The sequence below is a fragment of the Lissotriton vulgaris genome, chromosome 2_1, assembly GCF_964263255.1.
Source record: "Lissotriton vulgaris chromosome 2_1, aLisVul1.2, whole genome shotgun sequence".
NCBI classification, from domain to species: domain Eukaryota; kingdom Metazoa; phylum Chordata; class Amphibia; order Caudata; family Salamandridae; genus Lissotriton; species Lissotriton vulgaris.
The window spans coordinates 2,066,105,906-2,066,133,849 of record NC_141687.1 but is presented as its reverse complement, the minus strand read 5'-3'; the positions used below and the strand labels follow the sequence as shown (position 1 = coordinate 2,066,133,849).

General features: G+C 41.7%; 1 protein-coding gene across 1 annotated transcript in view; it reads right to left on the bottom strand.

The window, feature by feature from the left end:
• Positions 1 to 27,944, bottom strand: part of CYP19A1 (cytochrome P450 family 19 subfamily A member 1) — a 190,290-nt gene that overhangs the window by 18,943 nt on the left and 143,403 nt on the right. Inside the window, exons 6-8 of the mRNA XM_086958293.1 lie at positions 16,866 to 16,980; positions 7,425 to 7,587; positions 3,250 to 3,491 (exon numbers count right to left, since the gene is read on the bottom strand). Coding sequence (XP_086814419.1) covers positions 3,250 to 3,491; positions 7,425 to 7,587; positions 16,866 to 16,980 — 520 coding nt within the window. The remainder of the gene's footprint in view (positions 1 to 3,249; positions 3,492 to 7,424; positions 7,588 to 16,865; positions 16,981 to 27,944) is intronic.

Below are 27,944 nucleotides of genomic sequence, written 5' to 3'. Positions count from 1 at the left end.
ACCAAAAGTGAAGAAGGACTAACTTTATTGTGCTGGCGGCTTCGTTTTGGGATACTGCTTCAAACAATGATGTAATCTGCCGATCAAGCACTTGGCCATTTTTTGGGAAGAGTGAACTTTTCCTTTCTTCCCTGAACGGACTGCATAGATGACATATTGATAAATAAGCAGCAGGAAGGCGCAAAAAGAGGAACAGACGCTGCTATATATTCCAGATGAAATTTGAAACCAACACAAAGGGAGATTTTTTGGGGAAAAGAAGGTCTTTTCCTACCCTTGGTCAAGAACACTACCAGAATGGAGAATAGAAAGTGATAAAAATACAACATTCATACAACGAAGAGAGCTGGGTACGCATGAATTACGCCAGATATGGACCGCCAGTTTTAGAAGCTGCGCATAATTACCTGCTTGTTAAAATCAAAGACAATCTTCTTCTGCTTATTGATGAATAAACAGCTGGAAGGCCCAAAAAGAGGAACAGACGCTGCTATAACATGTGGGTGAGAGAGAGGGGGAGCAGGAGGGGAGCCCGGGAGAGGTGAGCGTGCAATCTCGTCTTTTTCTAAGCACATACTTGTGCTTGTGGCGCGCTCCTGCGCGCTCCCGCAAGGTGTATGCCGCCACAAGCAGGAGTATGTGCTTCAAAACGGCTAAAGGTCTCCTATCCAGCGCATTTGCGCTGCGTAGGCGAGACCTAAAAACAAAGGGCCTAATTTAATTCTTGGCGGTAAGGACGCTACGTTGCAAAGGCAATGGAATATCCTAACCTTCAAGAATGCATTCTGTCTGCCAAATATATTTACAAGCGGACCTTAGAGTGTACCCCGAGAGAAAGTACTCTATCACCATCGTGATTAATCCCCTCTAGCGGTACGGGCACTTGGAGGCTAATTTAGATTTGCAGAATTACTGATCAGTTTTTAACTGCCCTTGAGCCACGAAAATCCTGGTGGTAAGGTGCAGTAAAAAAACTGCTCTCCCATGGCGAGGGGAGCATTGCATTTTACTTTCAAAAAGAAAATCCTGCTTCAGGATTTTCTATTTGAATATAAAAAAGGAACCAGTTTGGTACAGCGCTCCATCCCGCTGACAGGGCCCTGCACTAAACAGAAAAATTAATTGACAGGAACCACTGTGATGGCGACTCTTAGCAGTGCATTACAAATGACCCCCAGCATGACGATCATGTATAAATTTGCTGGATGGTGCCTCCACTAGGACGTCAGAGTAATTTAATCTGTTGCCCTAGTGAAACAACAGGCTGTTCTCCCAAAATTAAATCATCCCCATAGTAATCAGCCAAAGAGAAAACATCTATGTGTTTAATAAATGTGTACAGTGACGTGACATCAAGAGTAACCAGCATGATATCAGATTCCCCAGGGAACGTCATGCTTTTTATACAAGAAATCTTTTGTGAGATTCTTGACATTAGGTAGCCAGAAATAATCAATAAATAAAGGTAGATTCTCTGTGAAATTTCCGATGCCACCCACTATTTGTCCACTTGGGGGCGGTTTGTTTTCCCAGTGGATTTTTTGCAGGATATAAAATGTCATTACTTTGGAATTCTGGTACCATAAGTAGCCCAATCCCCCTTTTTCTAGTAGTGTATCATTAAGGTATCCTTTTAATAGAAAATATATTGTCCATGCTAAAATTTGAAGGGTGAAAGGTATCCCATGTAAAATGTCGAGAAACAGGTGCATTGTTTTGCTAATGTGTAGATGGATCTATTGAACTTTGAGTTTGCCTATACCCTTGGGACATCTTCACATCAGATTTTTGTTCTTGTAGATCTAGAGATGGCCTGTTAGATTATGAAAGTAAAATCTTTGAGGCATTCCATGCCAGCTGAGCTTCTACAACATAAATGTGGATAGAGTGAGGCTGATGAGTGAGCCTCAAGTGAAATTGTCCCAGACACTTGAGGGGGTTCTACGAGCCAAATGCATAAATGGGCAAGTCATCATGCATGAAAGAAGGTTTATCAGGCAGCATTGCAAAAGCAGTGTCCATCATGAGATTAATAATGGTGCTTGCATACAAGCAGAATGGGACTTGCAGCCCATTGGCACTCATTTTTAGTTAAGATAGTTCATCATAATTGTCTGTAAGGAACCTTCCCTTGAAAATATAGATTGCTGTAAATGGCACTTGGTTTAATAAGAACAACTATGACCATGAACAGTTGTGGTGTCTCTGACCCTATAGTGTGTCTGAGATACAGACATCTTTGACAATGAACGAATGAGCTCCTTCGTTGACTCTGAAACGTGTCTAGCTGTGCACATGGGATTGTTGTTAAGTTGGTTTGGAGAGATTTACACTAGTTGGCCTTCTGCAAACGTTTTGAAAATGAACGACTTGCACATGCTTTAAGCAGTGAGGCAATAGAAAGGCAGAAACCACAGTGGTAGCACGTTTGTCTGTGCTCATTTCTTTTGATGTGAAAATCTTTGACTTTATTACCAGACTCATCAATAACATTGTACAATTTGTGGCTGTTCATGAATTCAGCTTGGTATTTGGTTGTCCCGTGTGGATTGTTAATGTGTGCATTATTAATTGGCACAATAAAACACAGAATGGCTCTAAGTGGTGTGTGATTAGGTCAGCTGGAATAAAATAACCCAGATAAAAGTTTGGCTTTAGTGGGTTGATAATGGTTTTAAGATTATCCTTCGATCATCATTTGTGCTAAAGTTCCTTATATATATTAGTATTGGACAACAGAGGTAAGAGACACCCCTTGACACAGTTGGTGCTGAGCAACATCTGCACACCCCAAGACCCCTATGTCAGGGCCCTCACTTGTCTTCCTGTATCATTGTTCTGCTTAAAGCCACATTTTACAAAAGGGCTAGAATTGGGAAGTGTTCTGCTGGGTCGATATGACTTAGCCTAGGCATCCTTACTCCTTGTCAGTGATCTGCAGCCATTCACAACGACTATCCCGATCTTCTCTAAAAGAAAAGATGGGACTGCACCCAGCAAGAGTAAAGATTAGCCACTGGACGTCGAACTAACCACACCAATTTAAAATTATCTCTTGAGAACCTTGTCATTTTGGTTCCTAAAAACAAAAATTTGCCCTACTGTCATTTCCACACTGAATTTGAGGCTCTTCTATTCACAATGCCCCCAGTACATTGAAATACAAATATCTTCTAGGCACCCTTCTCCAATGACCTTTTTGAAGAAGAGTTCTCACAGTAACTGATACTATAAATACGTTATACTTACGTTCTTCTGGAAATTTTCAAGGGTGAATTCATTTGGCTTTTGGAAATATTCAACTCTATGCATACGGCCAATGTTCAAAATGATGTTGGTTCCTTTTTTGACATAGTAGCCATCAATTACATCATCTGCCAAAGCTTTACGCATGACCAAGTCCACAACCGGCTGGTATCTCATACTTTCATATATAAAGCTTTCCATAACCTTTAGATTCTGCATATCAGTGCTCTGAACTTCGCGATCACCTGCAACATATAACAAGAGCAGAAATCTCATATTTCGACTTCCGATTTTCATCTCACAAATAACTTAAACTATGTAGATAGGTAATTAATGAAGGTAAATGAGTAATTGGAACGTGCACATATATTTAGGGTTTACATGAGACTTCATAATTTTCATTATTATGTTAAATTTCTTTTTAGAGACACAGTAACATTTTCAAATTAGGATGAGCTCAGCTCGTCATGCAGTACACTGCTTGTGTGCTCATGACGAGCTGAGCTCGTCATGAACAATGGGATTCAAGGAAGTGCAGAATCCGGGATGAATTGCTGTAGCATTGAAGGTGTTAATGAGTCGAAAGCTGGCCCTCTATATGAATTGCTTCATAATTCCAATGCCGGCAGCTACTGGCCCCTTTCAAATGATGAGATCTGTGGGAACACTACTGATCTCATTTTATTTTATCTGGAGACGTCTGCTGCTGGAAGCAGCTAAAATCTTTATGTGAAAACTCTGGGGTAAGAGAGGAATATCTCGGGAACTGGATCCAGAATGATCTATTCCCTGTTGGTTTTTCATTTCCAGAGGAGCTCAGGGACCCAGTTGTGATACACAAGTAATACCCCTGGAATTGATCATTTTGTAAGTGAGGTGAGAGGGTGGAGTTACCAGGAGGAGTAACGGACACCTCATGAAGAGGGTCTTAATATTCTGAAAGAAGGTCCACGTCACACCAAATAATGTCACAAAATATCAAGAAAAAAGGGACATCAGGAAGGTCGTATTATGGAATATGAGGAGTAGATGACGAATAACGGCCTGATGCACTGTTGTCTGGTTGCATCTTAGCGGCTATTTTTCCTGCAATCTAAACCAAGGATATTTCTGAACTGTATCAAATGTATTACTCCATCCGAACATACACGTGTAGTTTGCCAGGATCCACAGAATCACTTCCCCATTAAAGTCTCTCTGCAAATCCTTGACAACGTTTTTGAATTTAGGGATGAGGGCTGGTAGGAACAGCAGTCCTCTTTTCCTGCATTTGGGAGTGCAAACTGCTGACATTGCAGCCCCTCTGTCTTAGCGACAGAAGCTGCAAATAAAAAAAATGTGTATGATGGGAATGGCGATTTGGAAGAGCACGCGCTTCCACCATGTCTGCCATTTTCATTTACTAACTAGGAGCTGTCTCTCACGGACAGCTTCTACTTTGCAAATGAATACCATCATCTCTCTGGTGTAGTTATCCACTGGTTTGTGTCTGAGGAAGTGTTGCCCCAAACCATTGAAACATAACCTTGTTAGTCATAAGGGAATGGAGACACCTCTTTCATGTCAGTGGGAGTGTGGATATTGTGTTATGTGCAACTCACAATGTCTATTGAAAGTATAGCTTTTGAACTCGCAAATCCTGGAATTTGCACACTGAAAACTTTATAACTGCAAAACGTATTACTACATCAAGCCACTGGTTTCAAAAACTCTCCCCTAATAATATTACATTTGGCACTAAAAACTCTAGATTTGTAAAACAATCTTTCTATAGCTGCTAATCACACCATTCCTGGAATGCAACTAAGACCCTGATTACAATGGCAATGAGACCGACACCGACAGGCTGTTGGTGGCGGTGTCTCTGCCATTGGAACCATTTTCACTGCCCACCACATTGGATGGCGGGTGGAGGGATGGCAGTCGGAAACACTGACTGACACGCATTCAACAGACTCCTTGAGCCCACCAGTGTGGTGAAGGGGGCTGTAGTCCCTACCATGGTGGCGGTGCCTGCCAGGCAATGCCGTAGGAATTACAATGTCCCTTTCAGCCAGCCTTTTCATGGCTGTTAACCCGCCATGGAAAGGCTGACAGAAAGGGACATTGGGGGCCAGTAATGGACCTTCCATGCCCCCTGACCCTAAGCTGTGGGCACTGGGGGGCACCTATGATGCCTCCTGCATATCCCTGCACCATGTGGCAGGCACTGCATAGTGCCTACCATGTAGTGCAGGGATGTGCATTGACCCCTTTTTGTCTTGCTGCGTGTGCTGCAGCCAGCAGCACCCGCCACAATATAATATATAGGCATTGTGACTGCCGTGGTGGCGGTCACATTAAAATGCATATGCCGGAACCACAGACACCCTGTCAGGCGGTCCCGTTTTCCAAAAGAGTGTCGGCCCACCATCATAATCAGCCCCTAAGTGAATAAGTTCATCCAATCCTCACACTTTTGACCAAATTAGGAAATTTTTCAGTAATCACAAAATGCACTCCCCAGTGTTTGCCGGTAAAGGGCTCATATTTCCAAAGAAAACTATAGGAACAATTCACAAAATTCATATGACTTTTGTCACATCAGAAAGAGTACTTGCCCCAGATTGCTAATGCATTTTTGCTACTAATATCAGATGGCTGCCTAAGATAAGGTTAACATTTGTTGTAGAGCAAAAACACTAATACTAAACACTCAAGCCACATATCATAGGTGTTACCTTATGTAGGGAAGGGTTAGAAAAGATTGGATTTTAAGGTGAGAGTTCAACTCATATTAACCAGTTCCCTATCCTTCAGTGCTCAAAGAAGGAACATGGGCGACTGGATTCTGGAATAGTAGAAATTTATATGAGGGTCTTGAAATCTTGACCATTTGTTAGGGGGAGGGATGACATTGATTATCTTTTTCAGTCAAAGTCTGCGGTACCAAATGCTGCTTGTGACAGCACTGGCCTATGCATTCTACAACTTCTTTTCTGGGATAACAACCTATCTTTTTACTTTAGGTTGCAAGGCGATGAGTTCATTAAACAGAAGAGGAGGATAAACATTTCCATTTAATTTGTCTGGGGTAGTGAGTGATGCAAAAACAATTGTATCAAGTGTCTCACTCTCCAGCAATGTGAGTTTATATACTTGAATTAACATTTCAGACACTGTGACACAGACATATAAAGCCAAAGACACACAAATGATGGACGGAATCCGGAGCAAATCATACATTCACTCCCAGTTAAGAGATCTGGGTTAAATCCTTCGTTGTTTTGCTCACCATGCTACCCCAGTTGAGACCCAGCCATAAGCAAATCAGTCTTGACCCTGCTCCTCATGGGAACAGTCCAGCCGGACTGCTAAGCCAGGTCCTCCCTGGATCAGAAACAAGCATCCTGGGACCAGTTTCTGGGTGTCACCCCTCATCAGCCAGGCTAGCTTGAATCCAGTGGCACAGTTACCTTGGGACCCAAGTCTTTGCTTTGCATTACACTTTGGAAGACATTACATGGGCGGAACGTGGTTGTTCACACGCACCCACCCATTCCGAAACATTGTCAGATTTACCAACACTGGTGGACCTGGTAATACGTCAGGATTGTACGCATTCCCAATAGAGGTGCAACACAGATAAATAGGAAGAAATGCTTCAAAGAATTGTTTTTGTGCAGTTAGTTATGCCTTCCTACATGATGACGATCCTGCCTTGAATTCAGTCGCTCTTGCACCATGGCGCAAGGGGGCCTACATTGGTGCTAGGCTGCATTAAGTGCACCAGCGCAAAGAAATTACAGAGATGCATCATATCTGTTTTGATATGCTGCATTTCTGCCCTCACCCTTTCCGGTAGCGCAGCCCAGCAAGGTCGCTTGCTGGGTTGTGTGAAATAATCATAAATCTGGTCCTAAATCTCAACTGAAGCAGAAATATTGTTTCGCCCTAGGAGACTTTGAAATATGAGCATCTCTCCTGTAAAATTCATGACCAAACTTTCAAAGCCAAAAAAGAGCCTTCTGGCACATGCCAAGGATTTGAAAATGAGAATATTAGTACTCAGTATGTATAGAGTATCTTCTCAAACAGGGAAGTTAATGCACTCATTTTATTTCAACATTCGAAAAAGACCAGAAGACATCGCATAAAGATGAATAAAACATAATCAGAAGTAAAAACATTTTTGTTACCAATTACTGCCTTGATTTCTTCCATTATTTTTGCTTCAACTCTTGGATGTTGTGCAATGAGCATGAACATAAAATAGAGAGACACTGACAGCGTGTCAGGTGCTGCAATCAGCATCTCCAGGATGCACTGGTTCACGTTATCTGCAGTAAGGTCTCCACGATTCTGGAAAAAACACACATCAAATATAATAATACTCAGATTTTAAACTAATTTAAATTTGTAATTCGTAAAAAATCAGTTTTGATAGAAATCCATAAATAAACGTGAAATAACGAATTTATATAAATATGCAGCGGTGGCTGGCACAGATAAGCGTGGTGAGGCAGGGCAAGGCGGGGTGGGGCAGTGCAAGGCGTGGCAGGGAGGGAGGCCAACAGACAACGGAATAGGTATTATTTTTTTATTTAGTTATACCTATTCCATCGTCTGTTGGCGTCCCCCGCATCCCATCCCACCCTAACTCACCATGTTTACCTGTGCCAGCCGCCACTGTAAAATGATGATACTATGCTTCAACAATCAGCCAATTCTTAAACATCATAAAAAACAAAGGAACAGTTTTGGTATGATTTACCGCTCTTCAAATTTTACGCCACTCATGATATGATGGTTTTCAGTCTGTGATAAAATTGCAATGTGTGTACTTTCCTTAAAAATATATATAGCCAGGCACATATAAATGTGCAGATCTATATAATTTGATGTGAAAAATAGAAGACTCTAAATATGGATGCTACAGTAAACCATGAAGTCAAGTACTCAGGGTAAAAATATTAATGCCACTACTACACACATTACGGAGTATTATGCATGGGATAGGTAACTCTCAATAGTCACTTCCAATAGTTGCTGAATATTTCCGAATGAGAGGGCCAGAAGTAAAGCAAATGCCCCACTCTGCTCCCAACCATTAACCACCTCCATATGCAACCCCATAATTTGGCAATCACGTTTTTCATTGTAATATTAAAGGTGGAAGTTACATTACTACTGTATTGTTATTAATAGGTAGAAAGCCACATTTTTAGGCTTGTGTTTGTCGCCCTTCATTGCAAACATTTATGGTGAAAGGTTTAACTGAAAAGCAGATTGAACTGTTGCCAATTGGAAAGTACTGATGCTACAGTTACAATTGCATGATGCTATTCTTCTACATAGTGATTAGAAGTGTTGCATGCAATAAGTTGTCAATTACACAGTGTGTGAATGCAAGGCCTCATAAGAGTTAGCTAGAGCAGAGATGTGTGGAGCGAACAAGGCTCAGACATTACAGCACGGCAGGTCTGGGACTGGAGAACAGTGGCAGAGGGAGCAACTAACAAATAAATAGTTCCTTCATGTTGCAAAGTCATCCTTGTACCCTGGGCACCCCCCATTTTTTTCTGACTGGTGCTAACTGACTCTGACTGTCCCTGGGCTCTGCCTAACAGGCCTTGGGACAGTGCTATCCCGAAAATACATTTAGAATACAGGGAAAACACCTACATACACTAGGGTACACAATTGGTTAGGTTACCCCATGATTGGTGGCATGGCCTCCCCAATAAAGCCCTGGTGCATAATACGGCAGGGGGATCAAAACTACGTTTAAGTCCCGAGTATATTATAGGAAATGGCAGCCTAGAGGCCAGCTGCCCTTTCTGGACTTGCATGTGTGCACCGCTGAGGCCTGAGGTCAGTTTAAAAGCAGCTCTTTGTTGTAGAACTGCTTTTAACATTTATATTGTGCCCAAACTCGACTTTGCTGTTTGGGCCTCTAAAAAATGAATGAACTATAATATTGGGGCATAGTAGGTACCCCTAGAGTCTCCGTTAGGTATCCCAGTTGTGGGGGGTCAGGTATCTATAAAGGAGGGCCCTTATACAATACGTTTTATATGACTTGGGTTTAGTGAAATTGCACATTTCACCTCCCATATTGTGGTAAAGTGCTTCCCAAAATCAACTTTGTGCTACGAGCACTGTGGAGTGAGGCTCTGCAATATCTTTGCATATTCAGAACCCCTAAAGTGTCCCTTAGGTGGTCCAGGGGTGGGGGGTCCTGTAGATATAGGCAGGGTCCTTATAAAAGATGCTTTATAAGCTCTGGTGTTGGATAAATTGCCAAGTTCATTTTTCCGATTGCAGATCCCCAGCCACAAAGGTTAACATGGCAAGAAGTTATTCCTCAATAATTCCCACCAGGCAAATCAGTAAAATATTATTCAAGGACTTAGAAGAATGGTATTGATAAATCCAACAATATATTTGTTTTGAATTTATCCTAAAATGTACAGACAAGAAGTTATAAGAATTGTCTGTAAGCCAAAAAGCAGCCTTCAAGTGATCTGTCCTGATTGGTCAGAGTTAAGTGGATAAACCAGGCTGCATTGGTCAGGTGATATGTAGCCCTTGGGGTGAAAGACCCATTCTGGGAGGAGAGGGTTCTGCTACATAGGAAAGCCAGAACAAGGGGGAGGGGGTCATAATCAATAATCTTCAATGGAAGGAGGAGAAAAGCAGGAAAAAACAGTTTCATTTACACACTTAGGGCCAGATGTAGGTAGGCGTTTACCGGGTGGTAACGGCCGAATTCGGCCGTTACCGACCGGTAAAAGCAATTTGACATGTAGGTCCCTGTATTTTACAGACTCGGTAAATTTACCGATAGGTATATTTACCGAGTCTGTAAAATACCGAGTCGGTATTTTAACGGAATAGGGAAAACTGACATGTAGGTGGGACTCTTCTGAGTCCCACAAGCATTAAAAAATCGGTATTTTACCATCAAATACTACTTGATGGTAAAATACCGTTTCAGGTGTGCATGCACATGTGTGCATGCACACCTATGCCATATGACAGGCAGACCTGCCCTTAGGGCAGGTATGCCTGCCACATGGCACCCTAGCCTCTTTTGGGGGTGCCAGAGGGTGTCAAAGTGACACCCCCTGCACCCTTGTGGCTATCGGTATTTACCGATGTGGTAAATACCGACCGGTAAATGCCCGTTCATTCCTATGGGCTTCAAAGCCCATAGGAATGCATGGGCATTAACTGGTCGGTATTTACCGCATCGGTAAATACCGACTGTTTCCGATTTGGTAATTGCACATCTGCATTTACCTACATCTCGGTACTTTTATTTTCCGACCTCTGAAATACCGAGTCGGTATGACTCGGTATTTAAGAGGTCGGAAAATAAAATTTACCTACATCTGGCCCTTAGTCTTTGATCCCAGCCGGATGATAGGCTTAAGGAAGGAATGTGCAGATGCCAGGAAGAGAGAGAATATGGAGATGAGCCATCCTGGAGGTTGGTTTAGACAGCTCCTGCCTCTCTGCTGAGGCTTCAGCCAGATTGAATTTTGGAGAAATAGTGCTTTCTGGGAGGGAGACCATTGTGTCACACTTTGGAGGGAATCGTCATGCTCTGGTGTGTTCTCCTGCATCTCATTGGACAGGAGTGGCCTACTGTGTGACCTCAAAGAACACCAAATAAGTATCTGAGAGGGGCAGTGCCTCTCAAATCTGCTGCTTGAAATTACAGAAGAAAAAAGGTCCATGCTGGAAGTTTGATTTGCACCAACCAGGCCCTGCACTCTTACTGACTGTGCCTGTTGCACAATCTGGATCTACAGCCCTGTGGATCAAAGTTGCTCCAAAAGGACTAAAGAGTGTACCCCCTGCAAGCTGCAGGGTAACAGAGGTCACATGGACCATCGCCACCAAGAATCCCCATCCTGGAGTACTACCAGGGGATTTGTAAGGGTTTTGTCCACGTGAATTGTGGGAATTGATGTCCCAAACTTTCAAGAGCCTTCTTGGAGATTCCTGACCCTTATAATAAGTTTTGGACACTTTGAGGCCCTCAAAGGAACTTCAGGAAGGATTTCCAGAAGTTTGAAGATGTTTGGAGCAACTAGGAAAAAAGCTCCAGAAGTGGGCTGACTCAACACGACCTGGCCAGCCAAGCCAGTGACCCTGAACCGCGAGCCGGACTGCCATCCAGCTTCGTCCCGCTGAAAAGCTCCAAAGGTCTGACTTCCATGGTTTTGCCAGCAGTTGGTCAAAAACCCAAGCCGACGAACCCTCACCTAATCCAGCCAGGTAAAGAGCCTTGAGGGACCCTGGGTGAAAAAGCTCTGTAAATGTTTCTAAGTTCGAACATAGAAAAGGTGACTGGGACTAACCGCAACGGTCAAGCCGCCCACCTTCAACCACGACCCAGCCTGGATCTCTGTGTCATCATGCTGGAAAGCTCTGGGGGGGTCTCACTTCCATGAGTTTAACCAGCAGCTTGTTGCAAAGCAAGCCGATGAACCCTCACCAAATCCGGACTGGCTGGGAGCTTTGAGGGACCCCTGGATGAAAAGTTCTCAAAAAGTTTCTAAGTCAGAGACCTACAGTGAGGGGTAGCCGTGCAGGGCTCCATTGGGGTTGGCCTGAAACTTTGACTTTGTCCTGGTCTAGCGTGACCAGATGTCCCAATAGGCGCTATAGGTTTCTATGTGGTATGTAGTGCTAAATCTTTAAACATTCACATCTCCAGTTCCCTAGGTTGACTTTTATTTCGTTTTGATGTCATTTTAAAGATAAATATATTTCCTATTTCTATAAATTGTTGTTGGATTTTTACTGTGTGTTGTGTCTTAACTATTTTGTAAATTGATGTTTTTTTAATGCTTTACGTACCTATCTTTGAAGTTGAGCTTGCCTTCTCGCAGCCAAGCTACCAAGGGTTGAGCATGGAGAATGATTTTACGAGACCTATTCTGAGCCTTATATTGTGTTAGTGGCATTATTGCCAGTGTAGATACATATTTACCAGTACTAATAATTCACTTTCCATTTCTGTGGTATGTGTGTGTGTTTTCCTTCTATTTGCCCTGCTTCGTAGCCACTTCTATTGATCCCCCTTGGTGGCCACCTGGCCCTGAAATCGTATGCCATGCATGACATCTAGTGGTTTCCTACAGTATACAACCACCATATTATGCATAATATGGCCCAACTCTTGGATAATGGTGATCATTCTTGTCATATTGTGAGCAACCATGGGATTCCAATACTTATTTCAGGCACAATGGTAACAATTACTGCCATATTGTTAGAATTTTTTGGTTGATGGAGTACAAACATGGTGTACCATAAAGCAGTAATTCTTGCCATAGTGTCAGTGTTCTCTGCATAATGATAGCTACCTCGTGCAGAATTCTGACCATTCCTAGTGTTTGGACTGCATCATGGTGCCAACCTCAGGCATAATAATGGCTATTGCTTGCACGTTGAGGACATCCTTGGCATGATGGCACCTACCCCTTGTTTAATCTTGAGCATTCATATCTTACTGAGTACATATTTGATACTATGGAGTGCTTCCCTAGCATAATGTTGGCCCTCATATAATGGTAATCATTCTAAAACCTATAGGCTATAATGAATGGATCTCAGGAACAAACTGCACTTTTTGCTGGTGGTGATACATTAGTTGGTTGACTTGTAGAGCATTTTATCCAAGCCAAAATCGTTTCTCCCTTTCCAGTATTCAGTACAGGAGATTCTAATAGAAAAAACCTATTTTCTAATGGCTTTCTTCAAACAATTTATGGCTAATGGTTCAAACGAGAAATTAAGCTACACTTTCTTTATGAACTTTAAGTTCATACATTTGTTCCATATCAATTTAGAATAGCAGAACTTTGTCAGTTGATTCCGCCTTATGCAATCTTCCCAGACCCATATTGAAACCAAGATGTCATAATACGTAGACTGTGTTCATGTCTCAGTGTAATGGATCACCAACAGACAATAGTGTACCAGTGAATGAGATATGTAATGCGCGTCATTTCATTCCCTTACGAAACACAAATTAAATACTATACAATGTGTCTCACAACTATAGAAGCACACTCAATGTATTAGTTTGGGAGATGCATTCATTCTGCCAACTGAATGGCTAAGTGTCTCTTCAGTTATGTAAAATCTGAGAATGTATTTAGAAGTATTCATACCTTCATTTAGCATGTAGACTTCAACTAGTTCAGTAACGTTTTGAATGATTTCAGATCTGCAGTTAAATTCATACAAACTATGGGCCTGATTTAGAGACGACCCTCGGCCCAGCAGTTATCTCTGTGAATCTATGACAAAATATCGAATGCAAAAATATCTACCTACAAAAATATCACAACACAAATATCGATTACAATAACATCGACATCCTATCTCTAACAAGGTAAGTACAAAAATATTGGAAAACAATACAGATGTCAAAAATATCGTTTTTTTAAAAATATCGTTTTTTAAATAAAATATTACGAAAATAATACTTATAAATGTAATAATCATGGTTAAAAATATATTATAATATTTAAAATTAATAAATAATGTAATAAAAACAAATATTAAAGATATAATACATAGTATATACTTCATTAATAATAACTCTAAAAAATTATATTAATAACGTATAAATAAATGAAAATACAAAAAATTACAAATAAATCTATATACATAAAATAATAATGTAAATAACAAGTAATAAAAATGTAATACAAATTAAAAAAGTAAGTAAATGTTGGATAGCGTAATGGTAAAAATTACTATTCCCACTCCAGAGAGTGCAACAGTAGGGAAAGTGTTGGATAGCGTAGGTGTAAAAATTAGTATTCCAACTCCAGAGAGGGCAACAGTAGGGAAAGTGTTGGATAGCGTAGGGGTAACAATTACTATTCCCACTCCAGAGAGTGCAACAGTAGGGAAAGTGTTGGATAGCGTAGGGTTAAAATGTCTATTCCAACTCCAGAGAGTGCAACAGTAGGAAAAGTGTTGGATAGCGTATGGGTAAAAATTACTATTCCCACTCCAGAGAACGCAACAGTAGGGAAAGTGTTGGATAGCGTAGGTGTAACAATTACTGTTCCAACTCTAGAGTGTGCAACAGTAGGGAAAGTGTTGGATAGAGTAGGGGTAACAATTACTATTCCAACTCCAGAGAGTGCAACAGTAGGGAAAGTGTTGGATAGCGTAGGGGTAACAATTAGTATTCCAACTCCAGAGAGTGCAACAGTATGGAAAGTGTTGGATAGCGTAGGGGTAAAAATCACTATTCCAACTCCAGAGAGTGCAACAGTAGGGAAAGTGTTGGATAGAGTATGGGTAAAAATTACTATTCCAACTCCAGAGAGTGCAACAGTAGGGAAAGTGTTGGATAGCTTAGGTGTAAAAATTAGTATTCCAACTCCAGAGAGAGCAACAGTACGGAAAGTGTTGGATAGCGTAGGGGTAACAATTACTATTCCCACTCCAGAGAGTGCAACAGTAGGGAAAGTGTTGGATAGCGTAGGGTTAAAATGTCTATTCCAACTCCAGAGAGTGCAACAGTAGGAAAAGTGTTGGATAGCGTAGGTGTAAAAATTAGTATTCCAACTCCAGAGAGGGCAACAGTAGGGAAAGTGTTGGATAGTGTAGGGGTAACAATTACTATTCCCACTCCAGAGAGTGCAACAGTAGGGAAAGTGTTGGATAGCGTAGGGTTAAAATGTCTATTCCAACTCCAGAGAGTGCATCAGTAGGAAAAGTGTTGGATAGCGTATGGGTAAAAATTACTATTCCCACTCCAGAGAACGCAACAGTAGGGAAAGTGTTGGATAGCGTAGGTGTAACAATTACTGTTCCAACTCTAGAGAGTGCAACAGTAGGGAAAGTGTTGGATAGCGTAGGGGTAACAATTACTATTCCAACTCCAGAGAGTGCAACAGTAGGGAAAGTGTTGGATAGCGTAGGGGTAACAATTAGTATTCCAACTCCAGAGAGTGCAACAGTATGGAAAGTGTTGCATAGCGTAGGGGTAAAAATCACTATTCCAACTCCAGAGAGTGCAACAGTAGGGAAAGTGTTGGATAGAGTAGGGGTAAAAATTACTATTCCAACTCCAGAGAGTGCAACAGTAAGGAAAATTTTGCATAGAGTAGGGGTAAAAATTACTATTCCAACTCCAGAGAATGCAACAGTAGGGAAAGTGTTGTATAGCGTAGGGGTAAAAATTACTATTCCAACTCCAGAGAGTGCAACAGTAGGGAAAGTGTTGGATAGCGTAGGGGTAACAATTACTATTCCAACTCCAGAGAGTGCAACAGTAGAGAAAGTGTTGGATAGCGTAGGGGTAACAATTGCTATTCCCACTCCAGAGAGTGCAACAGTAGGAAAAGTGTTGGATAGCGTAGGGATAAAAATAAACATATTTATAAATAAATGTATTGTATAAAATGTATAATAAATGTATAAAAAACGTAACTATTAAATAAATATAAACCATTTACAAATACCAATACACAATTATTAAAACCATGATTAGCAATAAATAATTAACTAAATAACTAAAAAAATTAATAAAAAATACCATTTAATAATATTTAATTACCAATCAATAATTGATTAACAATTATATAATTAACAAAACAATTAATTAAAAAACATTATTACTTAATCAAATTTAAATTACTTCCCACCCTACTCCCCTATAAACCCACAACCCGCTACAGAACATAATTATAAATTAATCAATTAATCAAAATTAATTACCAATTAATAAAAATTAATTACCAATTAATTCAAATTAATTTATAATTCCTACAAAATAATAATTAATTTAGTATAATTAAATTACTTCCCACCCTATTCCCCTATAAACCCACAACCCGCTACAGTACTAAAATACAACATTTAATTAAGTTACATAAAAATACATTAAAAAAATAATGAATACATAATAATATACATAAAATTAATTTAAAAATCGATATTAGTAACATCAAAATTATTAACATCGATATTACTAACTTCGATATTTAAAACATCGATATTACTAATATCGATATTAAAATCTATCGATATTACTTACCTTCTATATTATGTCCCTTTAATATTTAAACTTAGATATTATTGTATATCGAGATTTAAATATCGATATTTTGTCTGCATACCATCTCTGTACATTGAAAGGAACGGCAGTCATAGGGATTCCTTTCAATGTACTAACATTTTGGTGGATGGTTTGTTTTGACTTCCTAAACGGGAGCTTCTTTGGAAAAAAGAAAACTAAATAGCCCCACTGTGTGGAGGTCATTATTGTTTCTTTCCTGTCTCTCGCTGGCAGTGACGGAGCCCTCTGTTGAACCATCGCAGGAAATATTCTGTCAATGGAGCCAATTGCGGCCCCTCAACAGAATGCTTAAGGTCTGCTTGTCACTAAATGAGTTGGAATGATTGAGGGTTGGGTGGGTAGGATATGTCATCAGGGTGCTACGGAGTACTCTGTCCACCAAGCTCTAAATCTGGCTCTATGTTTTTAAACTTTCATAGTTTCTACAGTTATATGATTTCAAGAACAAAAGAAAGGATGGAAAGCATATGACAAAAGGAGAGTTAGACTCCATCGCCAACAAAACTGTCAATACCTGGGCAAAAATTAATTCAGACGCAAAATCCATGTTCTCTTCCAGCCTCTCCACAGTTGAAAGTTTCTGACGCTTCTTTTCAATTAGCTTTTCAATGGCTTCTTTCAAATCCTTCCTAAAGAGGCAAGAGCACAATAAATCCAGACAATATTAATGACACAGTCCTTCAGTGAGTGATGCCTGATATCAAACTTGTGAAAAAGCAACTAAAGGTCCAAATTTCAAATTCAAAAAGCTTTATTCAGTACATTTTGCATGACCATAATAGCATACTAATAACAAGAATAAAAAATATGTTACTTACACAATCACTATTCATTTACAAAAATACAGTCCATTTTTAGATAATGATTCAAGGAAACAATTTAATAAAAGTTCATTAAAATCTTTTAAATTCATTAATCTTGAAAGGAGCCTTCTCCAAAGTGTGTAAAGGGCATTTGATTCTATATATCATGCATTTGCAATAGTTGGCATTATAATTCCACCTTCAAACTTCGTAATTTTCATAAGTTAAAGACTCCAAATAGGAATAAGTCTTTCTTTTCTCAATAGACATTTGAATAGAATTGCAAGCAGCATTAATGATTTTTTTATTCTCCAAGCTACAGATACAGTTAAAAGCTTGTTTATAATGATAACATTTATTTACTAAAAAGAGAGGTTTCAGAGCAAGTTTACGAATGTCCCTATAGAAATCACAAAATAATAAAAAGTGCAGCGTGGTTTGGGGAGATTTTCCATCACAATGACAATTTGGTAAAACATGGTACCTTTTCCTTAACTTAGGGAATGCAACTAAAAAGTGTAAGGTAGCAAGTCTTAATTTAGTAAAAATAGAACCTATGTTGAATATTTTTTACTATAATAAGATAGGGCTGTATGCCTATAAAGATCCATAATGAAACTAACTATTCACAATGTTATGTAAAGTTATGTCAAAGGAACTGCTCATTCCTATTCCAAGAGTTCTAGATAAGAAAACTCATTGCACTTCTTGTGTTTGGGAACTCGTTTTCATGGTCGATCATATATATTTCCTATATGTACTATGATATCAAGAATAGTCGCAGTGCGTGCCATAATTCCCAGTACACTACTAACATATTTCATAATTTTTGGAGCAATCTCCATTATAACAGTTTCTGCCTGTTCCTGCAAACTGACAAACATCCCTCAGAGAATTCTCTGAACACTGATAGTGCACAAGACAAAGCGCAACATTCAAATAGTGGCATTAAAAAGGTTCTGCATGTACTTAATAGTCTCCACATTACTATCCATCACACAGTGGTGCATGCACGTTTGTAGCGTCTCAGGGCAAAGTACAAGGAAGTAAGAGGATAAACATAGGTCATAACTTTACAATAAATCTTTGGCGGATACAATTCTAAATGTAACAGGAATAAGGCAAACACTTAAACAGGTATCCATAATGTGTAAATGTACAATAAGGTACATGTGTTTAGAGAACATCACAGAGTGGTAGGATAAGATTTAGCTGGAAATGTATGGTACAGGTTGAACGGACACTATTTGAACACAGAAAATACTGGTGAACCTAGTTCCAATTTTTTTAACCAACCCTGAGAAGGTTTGATTTAGTGTACATTTTTTTAGTAAGGAGGAGGGGGTGTATCACGTAGAATGGACTAATAATTCTGAGAGGACAGAGTCTGGGCTAGAGAGCTTGCAGCTCTAGAATGAAATACTTTGATTACTATTCATATTAGTTTGAAGATTGCATAACTATTTTGAAATCTTGTTCTGGAATACAAGATAGAACTGTGCAGCCTTAACCATTTTATTGATATGGCCTAGCACATTTAAATGTTTGTCCACAATCAGGTCAAACGGTATTAGCACAGTCTTATATTACAGGGACTGCCGATCCGCAGGATAAATTAGTTCAGCCAACATTAGTAATGGAGCAGTAAGTGGGGCAATCAGTATGCAGCCTGTTACAAGTGGATTAGCCTTACGATAGTGATGAACATCCAAGATTGAATGTATGTGTGGATCTGAGCCAGAATGCAATATATTTCGGGAAGGATATTTTCGGGTATAGTTGAGTATCAGCCATATAAAAGATATGTAAGAGTTGGAATGTGTTAGTGGTGATATAGTAGCTCCATGTATATGTTGAAGAAGGTGGGTGAAGGATAAAACTTTGTAGGACTCTATGTTGAAGGGTTGGAAAAAGTGTCCAACATTTGTATTTGTTGGTAGCAGTTTTTCTGAAATGAGGTGCTCTGAGGATAGTAATTGGCACCTTACAATATGCATACAAGCTCCTTTGTCTCTCAGAGCCACCATTCTCTCCCCCTGGTTACCCATGGCCTATACCTTTAAAGTGTTATTAGGGATGTGAGCCTTGGGTACCATCTCTCTGTAACCCAAGGACTCCAAGGTAACCTCTACACTCTCCTCCCTGTACTAACTGGGACAATCTCTTCCCAGAGCACTCCCCTTGCCATTCCCGGGGTCTGCCCACCAGTGAGGTGCGGCCTCTTTGGGCTTCCTTCGAGTGGCCTTACTTGTGACAATCAAAGCACTTAATGGTGAAGTGACCTGAATTCTCTATTCCATAGAACCCTCCCTTCTTCTGACCAGGGCTGAGCTGTGAATCCTTCCCCTGATAATTGTTTTGGGGACCTTTTGAGAACTCAAACATTTTACCCTTGCCTCCACTCGCTTTCATCTGGTTGGGGTCCTGCCTCCCTTGTGCTTTTTTTAACACTCTGATGCTGGCCCAGAGATCTGTCTCCTTTGCAAGCTCTCTTTGTGAAGTAAGTCAGGTGTTGGCCCAGCACTGTAAGCCAAAAATTGAGCATGTGTTTTCTCAAAATCAGATCATACAGCACCTCATAACTACTCACTTGGCTGCACCTCACCCAGCCATTCAGTGCCTTTCTGGGGTAATCAGGGAAATCCAACCAAGACTGCCTTGACAGCTTTTGGCTGTTCCTAAATCTTATGTGGTACTTCTCTGGGGTAAGCCTAAATTTGGTGACAAGAATAGCTTCTTGGGGAATACCTCATCTGGTTCATTACTTCTAATGCCATCAGGGTATCCGTCCCATCTGCAGTCATGTGTTTCCAAGGACTCCTCCCACACCCAATCTTCCTCTGAGACCCTATGCATCCTTAGGGCTACCTCATAGATGGAAACCACTTAACAATGTCATTCCCCACCATATAGCTAGGTACCAGGTCTGTAAGAATTTGGACCCTCTTATCCCCATAGGACACTGCTTTTTAGCTGCCACCATTATTGCTGGATCTTGGGTGTTGTTTGCACTTCAGGTCCAGCTCACTCAGACTAACTTCAGGAGCCAGCAACATTGTTTTTTTCTTCTGGGGCCTCATCTAGTTTCTCTGCACATGCCCTCTCAGCCTCAGCCCTTCTTTCCTCCAGGGCCAATCTCCTTTCTTACAGTTGCGATTTGACCAGCTGCAGCCTGAGCCCCCTCTCAGGCCTTCCTTTCTTCCAGCTCTTCGGGGGACAGGTTGTGGAAGGATACACTGCTCCCTGCCCCCTGCCCTGCACGGAACCTCACTCCTGTGGGAAGGTGGTCCACAGCTCTGGGCATGCATTAGGCCATTTTCTCCCTTGTCCTCATCTTCCGAGTCCATCTCCTCATCCTCAGGAGTATCCTCCTCTTGCTCTTCTGTTGTAGCCTGCATACACCTTAGCTCCTCAAAGGCTCCAATAGCTACTTAAAAGTCCACTTTCGTGCTTCCCTTCCGCACATTCATCCCTCCCTCCTTGCAGAACACCTTCAGCTCTGTCATCTTGAGGTTAACCGTAATAATCTGTTGAGGGATTTAACATCAATCCGTACATGCAGAGACAACATGAGACTGTCCCAAAATGGTGACCGGGGTTAGCATTATAGGCATTGGAGACACGTGATATATATAGAGTTGTCCGTGACCAGCTGGTTCTGACTGCTCAGTTTCGGCGAGAAATATAGATGGAAAGTTGTATATCAAGTTGTGCTTACCAGTAAGTGGAAGATATATTTTCACGGGTGTATTGAGCACAATGACACTTAGTTCAAAATGCCTTAATGATGTATATAAATTTGTATTTTTAGATTTTATCCGAGACGCCCGGTCTAAAAATCCAGGACGCCAGGACGTGTGAGTGCGGATAATGCCGACAGCTACAGAGCACTGTTGGAGATGCTTGGTTCACTTTTTTTGCATGCCTTGAATATAACTAGGCTGTCCCCCTGATAGGTGGTTGCACGCTTTGTGTTAAACATTTATGCATGGGGAATTGATTAACCACTTTGTACCACAGTATGTTGATTGTAGTAGGAGCATGTATCTCACTATGTATATCGGTTACTTAAGACATGGGGTGCACATGGGATGGACAAAGGATGAAATGCATGTTTAAGATTTGTATGCTTCACAAGTAGTCTCGATGATGCATGATTATATATAGACATTATGTACGTCCTGATACGACTGACGCATAGTTTTCTCAGCACAGATGTTGATTTCCCACGTTGTTACATAGTTCGTTGACGGTAGTAAGTGCATGTAATTCACTATGCGTACTGGTTTAATCGTGTATGGGGTGCACTTTTGATGGACATTGAATCAATTGCATGTACATGATATGCATACTTCACGAGTAGTCACTATGAGGCATGATTACGTATGGTTATTATGCATGCCTTGATATGAGTGACGAGAATTGCCTATAATACAGACGATGATATAGACTATGTTTAATTCTTGTGGACCTTCGTATTGGCTGCTTTTGTGCCTATGGAAATTGTTGGGTATAACTGAAGTTTACAAAGATCAATTTACATTGATCGTGGAAGTTTTTTTGCCAGATTTACACTGCCATATACACTGATCAGTGAGTAGTGGCCATTGAGCTAAGATATGGTAAGGTGGAGCCAGAACTGCAGATATACACAATACATTAAGTGGACACAGACTGACGGTTAGTTTTGTTTTTGCCCTCTCATACTTTGCAAGTAATAAGTCAGGCGATTATTGTCCTGAAGACACCCCGAGATTCAACAGGGGTCGAAAGGTCGACATTTGTTTCACTTGGTTGTTTTTAACAAATTAGTTCACAGGCTGTGATGTGATATAAGCATGTGTTTTTCTCTGTAACATGTAGAACCAGCAAACTATTTTGCTTTTTGTGTGTCTATTGTAACTAATTTGTATTTGTTTCTCACATTTGAGCACTGCGTCGCCTGCACTTGTGTTATTAACTATATTATTATCTGCATATGTAATTTGCTTAATGAACAATATGAAAAATAGTTACCATTATCAGCAAGTTTTTGAATAATTTGTTAGGATTGTTTTTGTATGAAAATTTACCAAGGTGGGAAGGGAACTCTTGATGATTAGGAGTTAGCACATGCAATGCTGGCTTACCCAAATGGCGGGTAGAGGGTAGCTTACTTTTCTAAAATAGTCCCACAGTGGATGTTGTTTGTATGTAAATATTATTGACCCTGGTCCACGTGGGCAGAGAAGAGGTTGTTCCTGTTATATGATATAAAAATAATTAAAGTAGCAACCGCAGGTATCTGGTTGTGCCAAAAGTTAAGGCCAACCATGATGGAGCGTGGGTCGGATACAAGGGGTGGATTGAGCCCTATCTCAGCTTACTTCAGATAAAAAATAGATTCCATAAAAAAGTTCTGGAGAAGATAGAGTCTTAGAGGGGCTAGGCAGTGGGCTGTTGTCAAAAATGGGAAGCTGCTGGACAAGGTCTCACTAAAGCTGTCAAGGAAGGTGGGAGAAAGCTCTGAGCGAGAAAAGATGGGTTTCCAGGCTGAGGAGGTCATCGTTGATGGGGTGCTAACTATAGTTGAGCCAGGAAAAGATTCCTACCTTCCGACGTAGACATTTTTCTGGAGCTCACATTTACCCAGCGGGACAAGGCAGCAGGCTGTAGCCAAAGAAGGCTCCACAGAGGCAGATACTGCTGCCAGGAGGTCTCACTGAGGATTTAATGCTGCAGAGAAGAACATAGCAGGTGCTACCGCAAAGTCAGTCCGACCAGTGATGCACCTTGGGTGGATCATCTGGCAGGAAGGTCCCCATCTCCTGTTTGTTCTCAGAGCAGTTTTTGGTGAAAAACTTTCCAAGTCCCAGACTTTGGATTCTGGTAGGAGGAGGCCAGTCCAGCACCTCACCAAGTGACCACGACCTGGGGAGCACCACTTGGGGTAGAGGCCAGCCGCAGGGTTCAAGGCCTCAGGAGCTTGTTATATCCCTGTAGCTCAGTTAGGAGATCAGCCAACTAAACCTTAGGGTCACTCTGGTGGTCCTGGGTGCAAAACGTAGGTCCAGTCCTCCTTCTTCAGATAGCTGGGTAGCAGGGCAGTCCGTTCAGCAGCAGAGTAGTGTTTGTGGGAGCAGGACAGTCCTTTTTCTGAATCTTCCACAGGTCCAGGGGTGTACTGAAGAGTGGTTCTGGGGTCCAATGTTTATTTATGGTGCCAGCTTTTATGGCTGAGGGGGGATCCTGTTCTACCTCCACCTCTGGTTCTGGAAAGTTTTTCCCAGCCCCTGTCAAGGCTCCAAACTGTTTGGGTTGACAAAAGGCTGGTGTCAGGTTTCTTTGTGTGTGCTTGAGGGAAACCCTGTGAAGTGTTAGTGAGGCAGGGCACAGCTGCACTCCCAGCCATCTGGCAAGATGGAGCTTCCTGTCCACATCCAGTCCCCTTTGCATCTCTGTCTGGGAGGAATACACAAACCCCAATACTTGAGCCATTCACAGTCATGTGACCCAGGATACTGGCAGAATGCACAAATGTTTAGGACAAGAACATGCCAATTTTCTAAAACTTACATATTCAGAATTGACTTAAAATCTGACTTTACCATTAAAGAGGTTTTACCTACCAATTTGTGTGTATCTAAATTAAGCATGGGCGAATTTTGCGAATCTCGCGTTCGCGAATTTTGCGGATTTGCGAACTCGCAATCCGCAAAATCCGCGAATTCTCGCGAATTTGCGGATTTTTTTTTTTGTGTTTGCGCGGGTTTCTGCCAGTTCGCGAGGGTTTTTTACAATGTCGCAAATTGCGAACTTACCTGTCGGGTCGCAAGTTTCGCGAACTTGTTGTTTCTACGTGTCCAGCCTGTTTGGGACACTCTTCTTCATCACTGCCACTCTCTGCCACCACTGCCACTCTCTGACTACTCATGCCACCCTCTGGCCCACCCATGCCACCCTCTGTTTCATCACAGCACCCTCTGGTTGTCCAGTCAGTGTACATTATTGTGGCAACGCAAGCACACCTTCCCTGCCTCAAGTGACCTGAATTAATTTGGGGCTGATTAATGTGTCACAGAATATTTTTTTAGCTGGCACCTGCTTCCTTAGTGCTTCCTGATTAGTGATCTTTTGCACTTGCTAAGTGCTTTCATTGTTGCAAAATTAGTTACAACACCTGCCCTGCCCCAACTGACAATAATGAATTAGGGGCTGATTAATGGATTTGAACTTCCAGCCTGGCTCCTGCTTGTCTCCCTTAGCTGTAATTCAGGACCTTTGTGGCATATGTGTAACTATTCTGAGGTTCAGAGCAGGGTCACATAATAGTTTCAACTGGCAACTGAACTCTGGAGGGGCCCCTCAGGAAGCACTACAGGAAATGGCTACTAATGATGAGCCTGAACTTTTGAACCTGGTAAGTAGTTACTTTCAGTTTTGCTAAGATTGTATTTCTGCAATTTTGCACTTATTCGCGGGGCGCGAACTCACGCGAACAGTGCGAACAGTGCGAGCAAAATCTGCTGCTCGCGGATTTGCGGATTTTGCGGGAGATTCGCAAATCTCGCGGATTGCGAATTTACCGAAAATCCGCAAAACCCGCGAGCGAAACGGATTTTCCGCCCATGCTTAATCTAAATAGCATATCTCTATCAGCTCCCCATACAAAGTTAGCACTTACTAAATGTAATAAGATAACCAGTTGTCAGTGGGAGAGATAGGTCTTACCACAGCAAAAAACAACGTTAGGAGTTTTTTAGTGCCAGGACATGTAAAACTTAAGTACACATGTTCTACTTTTTAAATACCATGCTTCCTCCTCTCGGAGCTGTTAGGGCCCACCTAAATGGTGATGTATAAGAATTAAAAGGGAAGTTTAGGTTTGACACTAGGCCTATTTTGCCAGGTCGAAATGGCAGTTTAAAACTGCAATACAGGTTACAGTGGCAAGCCCAAGAAATGTTTAAAGGGCTACTGGAGTGGGTAGCACAATGAGTGATGCTGCCCATTAGTAGCATTTAGCTTACAGGCCCAGGGTACATGTAGTATCATATGCTAGGGACTTACAAGAAAATTAAAGGTGCCAATGCGGTGTATTTTACCATGTTTTAAGGAGAGATCACAAGTATCTTAGCACTGGTTAGCAGTGGTAAATATCACATACTCCTAAAGCCAACATAAATGAATTCAGCACACATGGAAGGGGAGAAGGCAACATGGTTGGGTTGCTACCATCCAAGGGTGTCAGGTCTAACACATTTGATCATTGAAGCAGAGGTGTTCATCCAGGACCTAGCGCAATTGTGTTCTGATGATAATGGAGCTTCTCTTATTGATTGAGGAGAATGTGACCATGCCAGATGGGAGCTAGATATGGACATGAAATTACAGTAGATGCCTTGACAAGGTAGGAAACTTCAATTTTCCCGTACAACCATTTCATTTTTGTCCCATCCTGGGTAGAGTGTAGTCTGAAGAACAACTTAACTATCACGTTGAGCTGAATTTGTTCTTGTGTCACTAAGTGCAAGTGTTAGTATTCCAACTACAGTGCCAGCCACCTGTACACACAATGCTATAATGTTGTGGATACTAGAGGCAGGAAACTGTGTACAGGAGCAAGGGAATGGCTCATTCAACGGACTGATTGCGATAAAAACGCTGTTGTGTGTGTAGTGCAGTCCCACTGAAGGAAACTTGCAGAAACAATATGCATCTGCTTACATACGGGATTAAGGAACCCATATAAGGACCTAATGGATGGACAGAATTGTATCTCTGCTAGAGAGACACTGTGAGAATTAGAAAGGACGATGTTAAAAGGGAGTTGACTGAAAGAAAAGTTATGCATACTCATGAGAGTCTTAATGTTACCTCTTTCCGCCACTAAGAACACCTTTGCAACAATTATGTAGAGTAGACCAAGCAAATCCTGTGTATGCACTCCTTAAAACTGACAAGACTGTGGATAATGAAACGAGGTGCAAGCCTCGGACAATGATCATGAAGTATGTGACAAAGGATCTTAAATTGTTTGGACCGACAGGGGGCGCCTAGACTGCTACATCCGCACGCTAACCAAGCATTGCATGACATCATAGGGGAAAGGGCCTTAACAGACATTTGGAGAGTCAGACACCCCAATGGCCAAGAAGGTACATGCATCTCTAGTCACCATGCTGCATGGTCCAGATTAGATTTCTGGCTGGTCTCCTCGGATGTGGCCGCCTGGACTGCCCGTGTGGATGGATTGGCCCGCTCACTGTCGGATCATGCCCCCTGCTTATTAGAATTGAACATCCCTGATGCCCCAACTCGTGCATTTAGCTGGCGCCTGCCACCTCAGGCACTCCTTGATGAAGCCTTCAAGGAAGAAATTAGTCAAGACATCACAGATTACTACTTTGCTACTAATTCAGGATTGGTGTCCACTGACTCAGTAATGTGGGACGCCTTCAAGGTGGTCATAAGAGGTCAATGCATTGCGCGGCAGGCCGGAGTCCTTAAAGCAATCAGAGGTACCATCAGCACAATTGAGGGCCAAATGAAAGATCTAGAGAAGCGATTCTGTGAGAACCCCACGCCAGAAACAGCGGCAGAGCTGAAGGCGAAGTTGCTAGACTATACGGAAGAGGCGCAGCGATAATTAAAATTCCTAGGTAAACATGCGGAAGCCAGGCGCTATGGATAGGGGGATAGACCGAGCCGTACACTGGCGAGACTGCTTGGTACTACCGGAAAAACTGAATACATACACACAATCCATAGCACCACAGGGAACATAATTGTAGGTCAGAATGACATCCTACAGGAATTCAAAAATTTCTATGCTGACTTGTACACGACTAAGCACACTACTTCTCCGGAACACCTTGAGGACTTCCTCGACTCCATCGCGCTGGTTTGGTTCGGTGATGGGCACCGTAAATACATGGACCTTCCAGTGACAGTTGAAGACATAGCGAAAGTGATTAAGGGTTTGCCATTAAATAAAGCACCAGGCCCAGATGGACTAACCACAGCATTTTATAAGACATATGTGGAGGAATTGGCTCCTAGGTTACACAAGGTATTTGCAGAATCATTAGAATTAGAGATCCTCCCTGCATCGATGAGAGAAGCCCTGATTATTACATTGTTGAAGCCAGACAAAGACAGCCAATCTCTAGATTCTTACAGGCCCCTTTCCCTCATCAATGTTGACGTAAAAATATTTGCGAAACTCATAGCGGACCGTTTGCAGCCTCTACTTCCCATGGTGGCCCTACCGGACCAATCGGGATTTATACCTGGTTGTTCCACATCCCATAACCTAAGAACCATATTCTCAGTATTGCATTATCTCCACCCTACTGTCCATGTGGCTGCGGTATTCCTGGATGCCACAAAAGCATTCGACTCCATTGAGTGGCCTTATCTATTTTGCATATTACAACGTATGGGTTTCAGCACTTTATTCCTTAATCAAATACACCTTTTATACACCAAACCGACAGTACGAGTGAGAGTTAATGGTATAATATCGGTCCCCTTCGAGATATCCCGAGGTACTCGACAGGGATGTCCCCTATCTCCTCTGCTGTTCGCCATAGCGATGGAACCTCTCGCAGCCCGCATAAGACAACACCACACTAGTAAGGGAATCGGATTTAGCTCACACAGTTTAATAATTTCTCTCTACGCGGATGACGTCCCCTCTACGTCCTGAACCCAGCTGAAAACCTGAACCCTCTCATACGGGAGTTTGTAAAATTTAGTGGCCTAGCTGGAGTGTCCATTAATTGGACCAAATCGGTACTTTTTCCTCT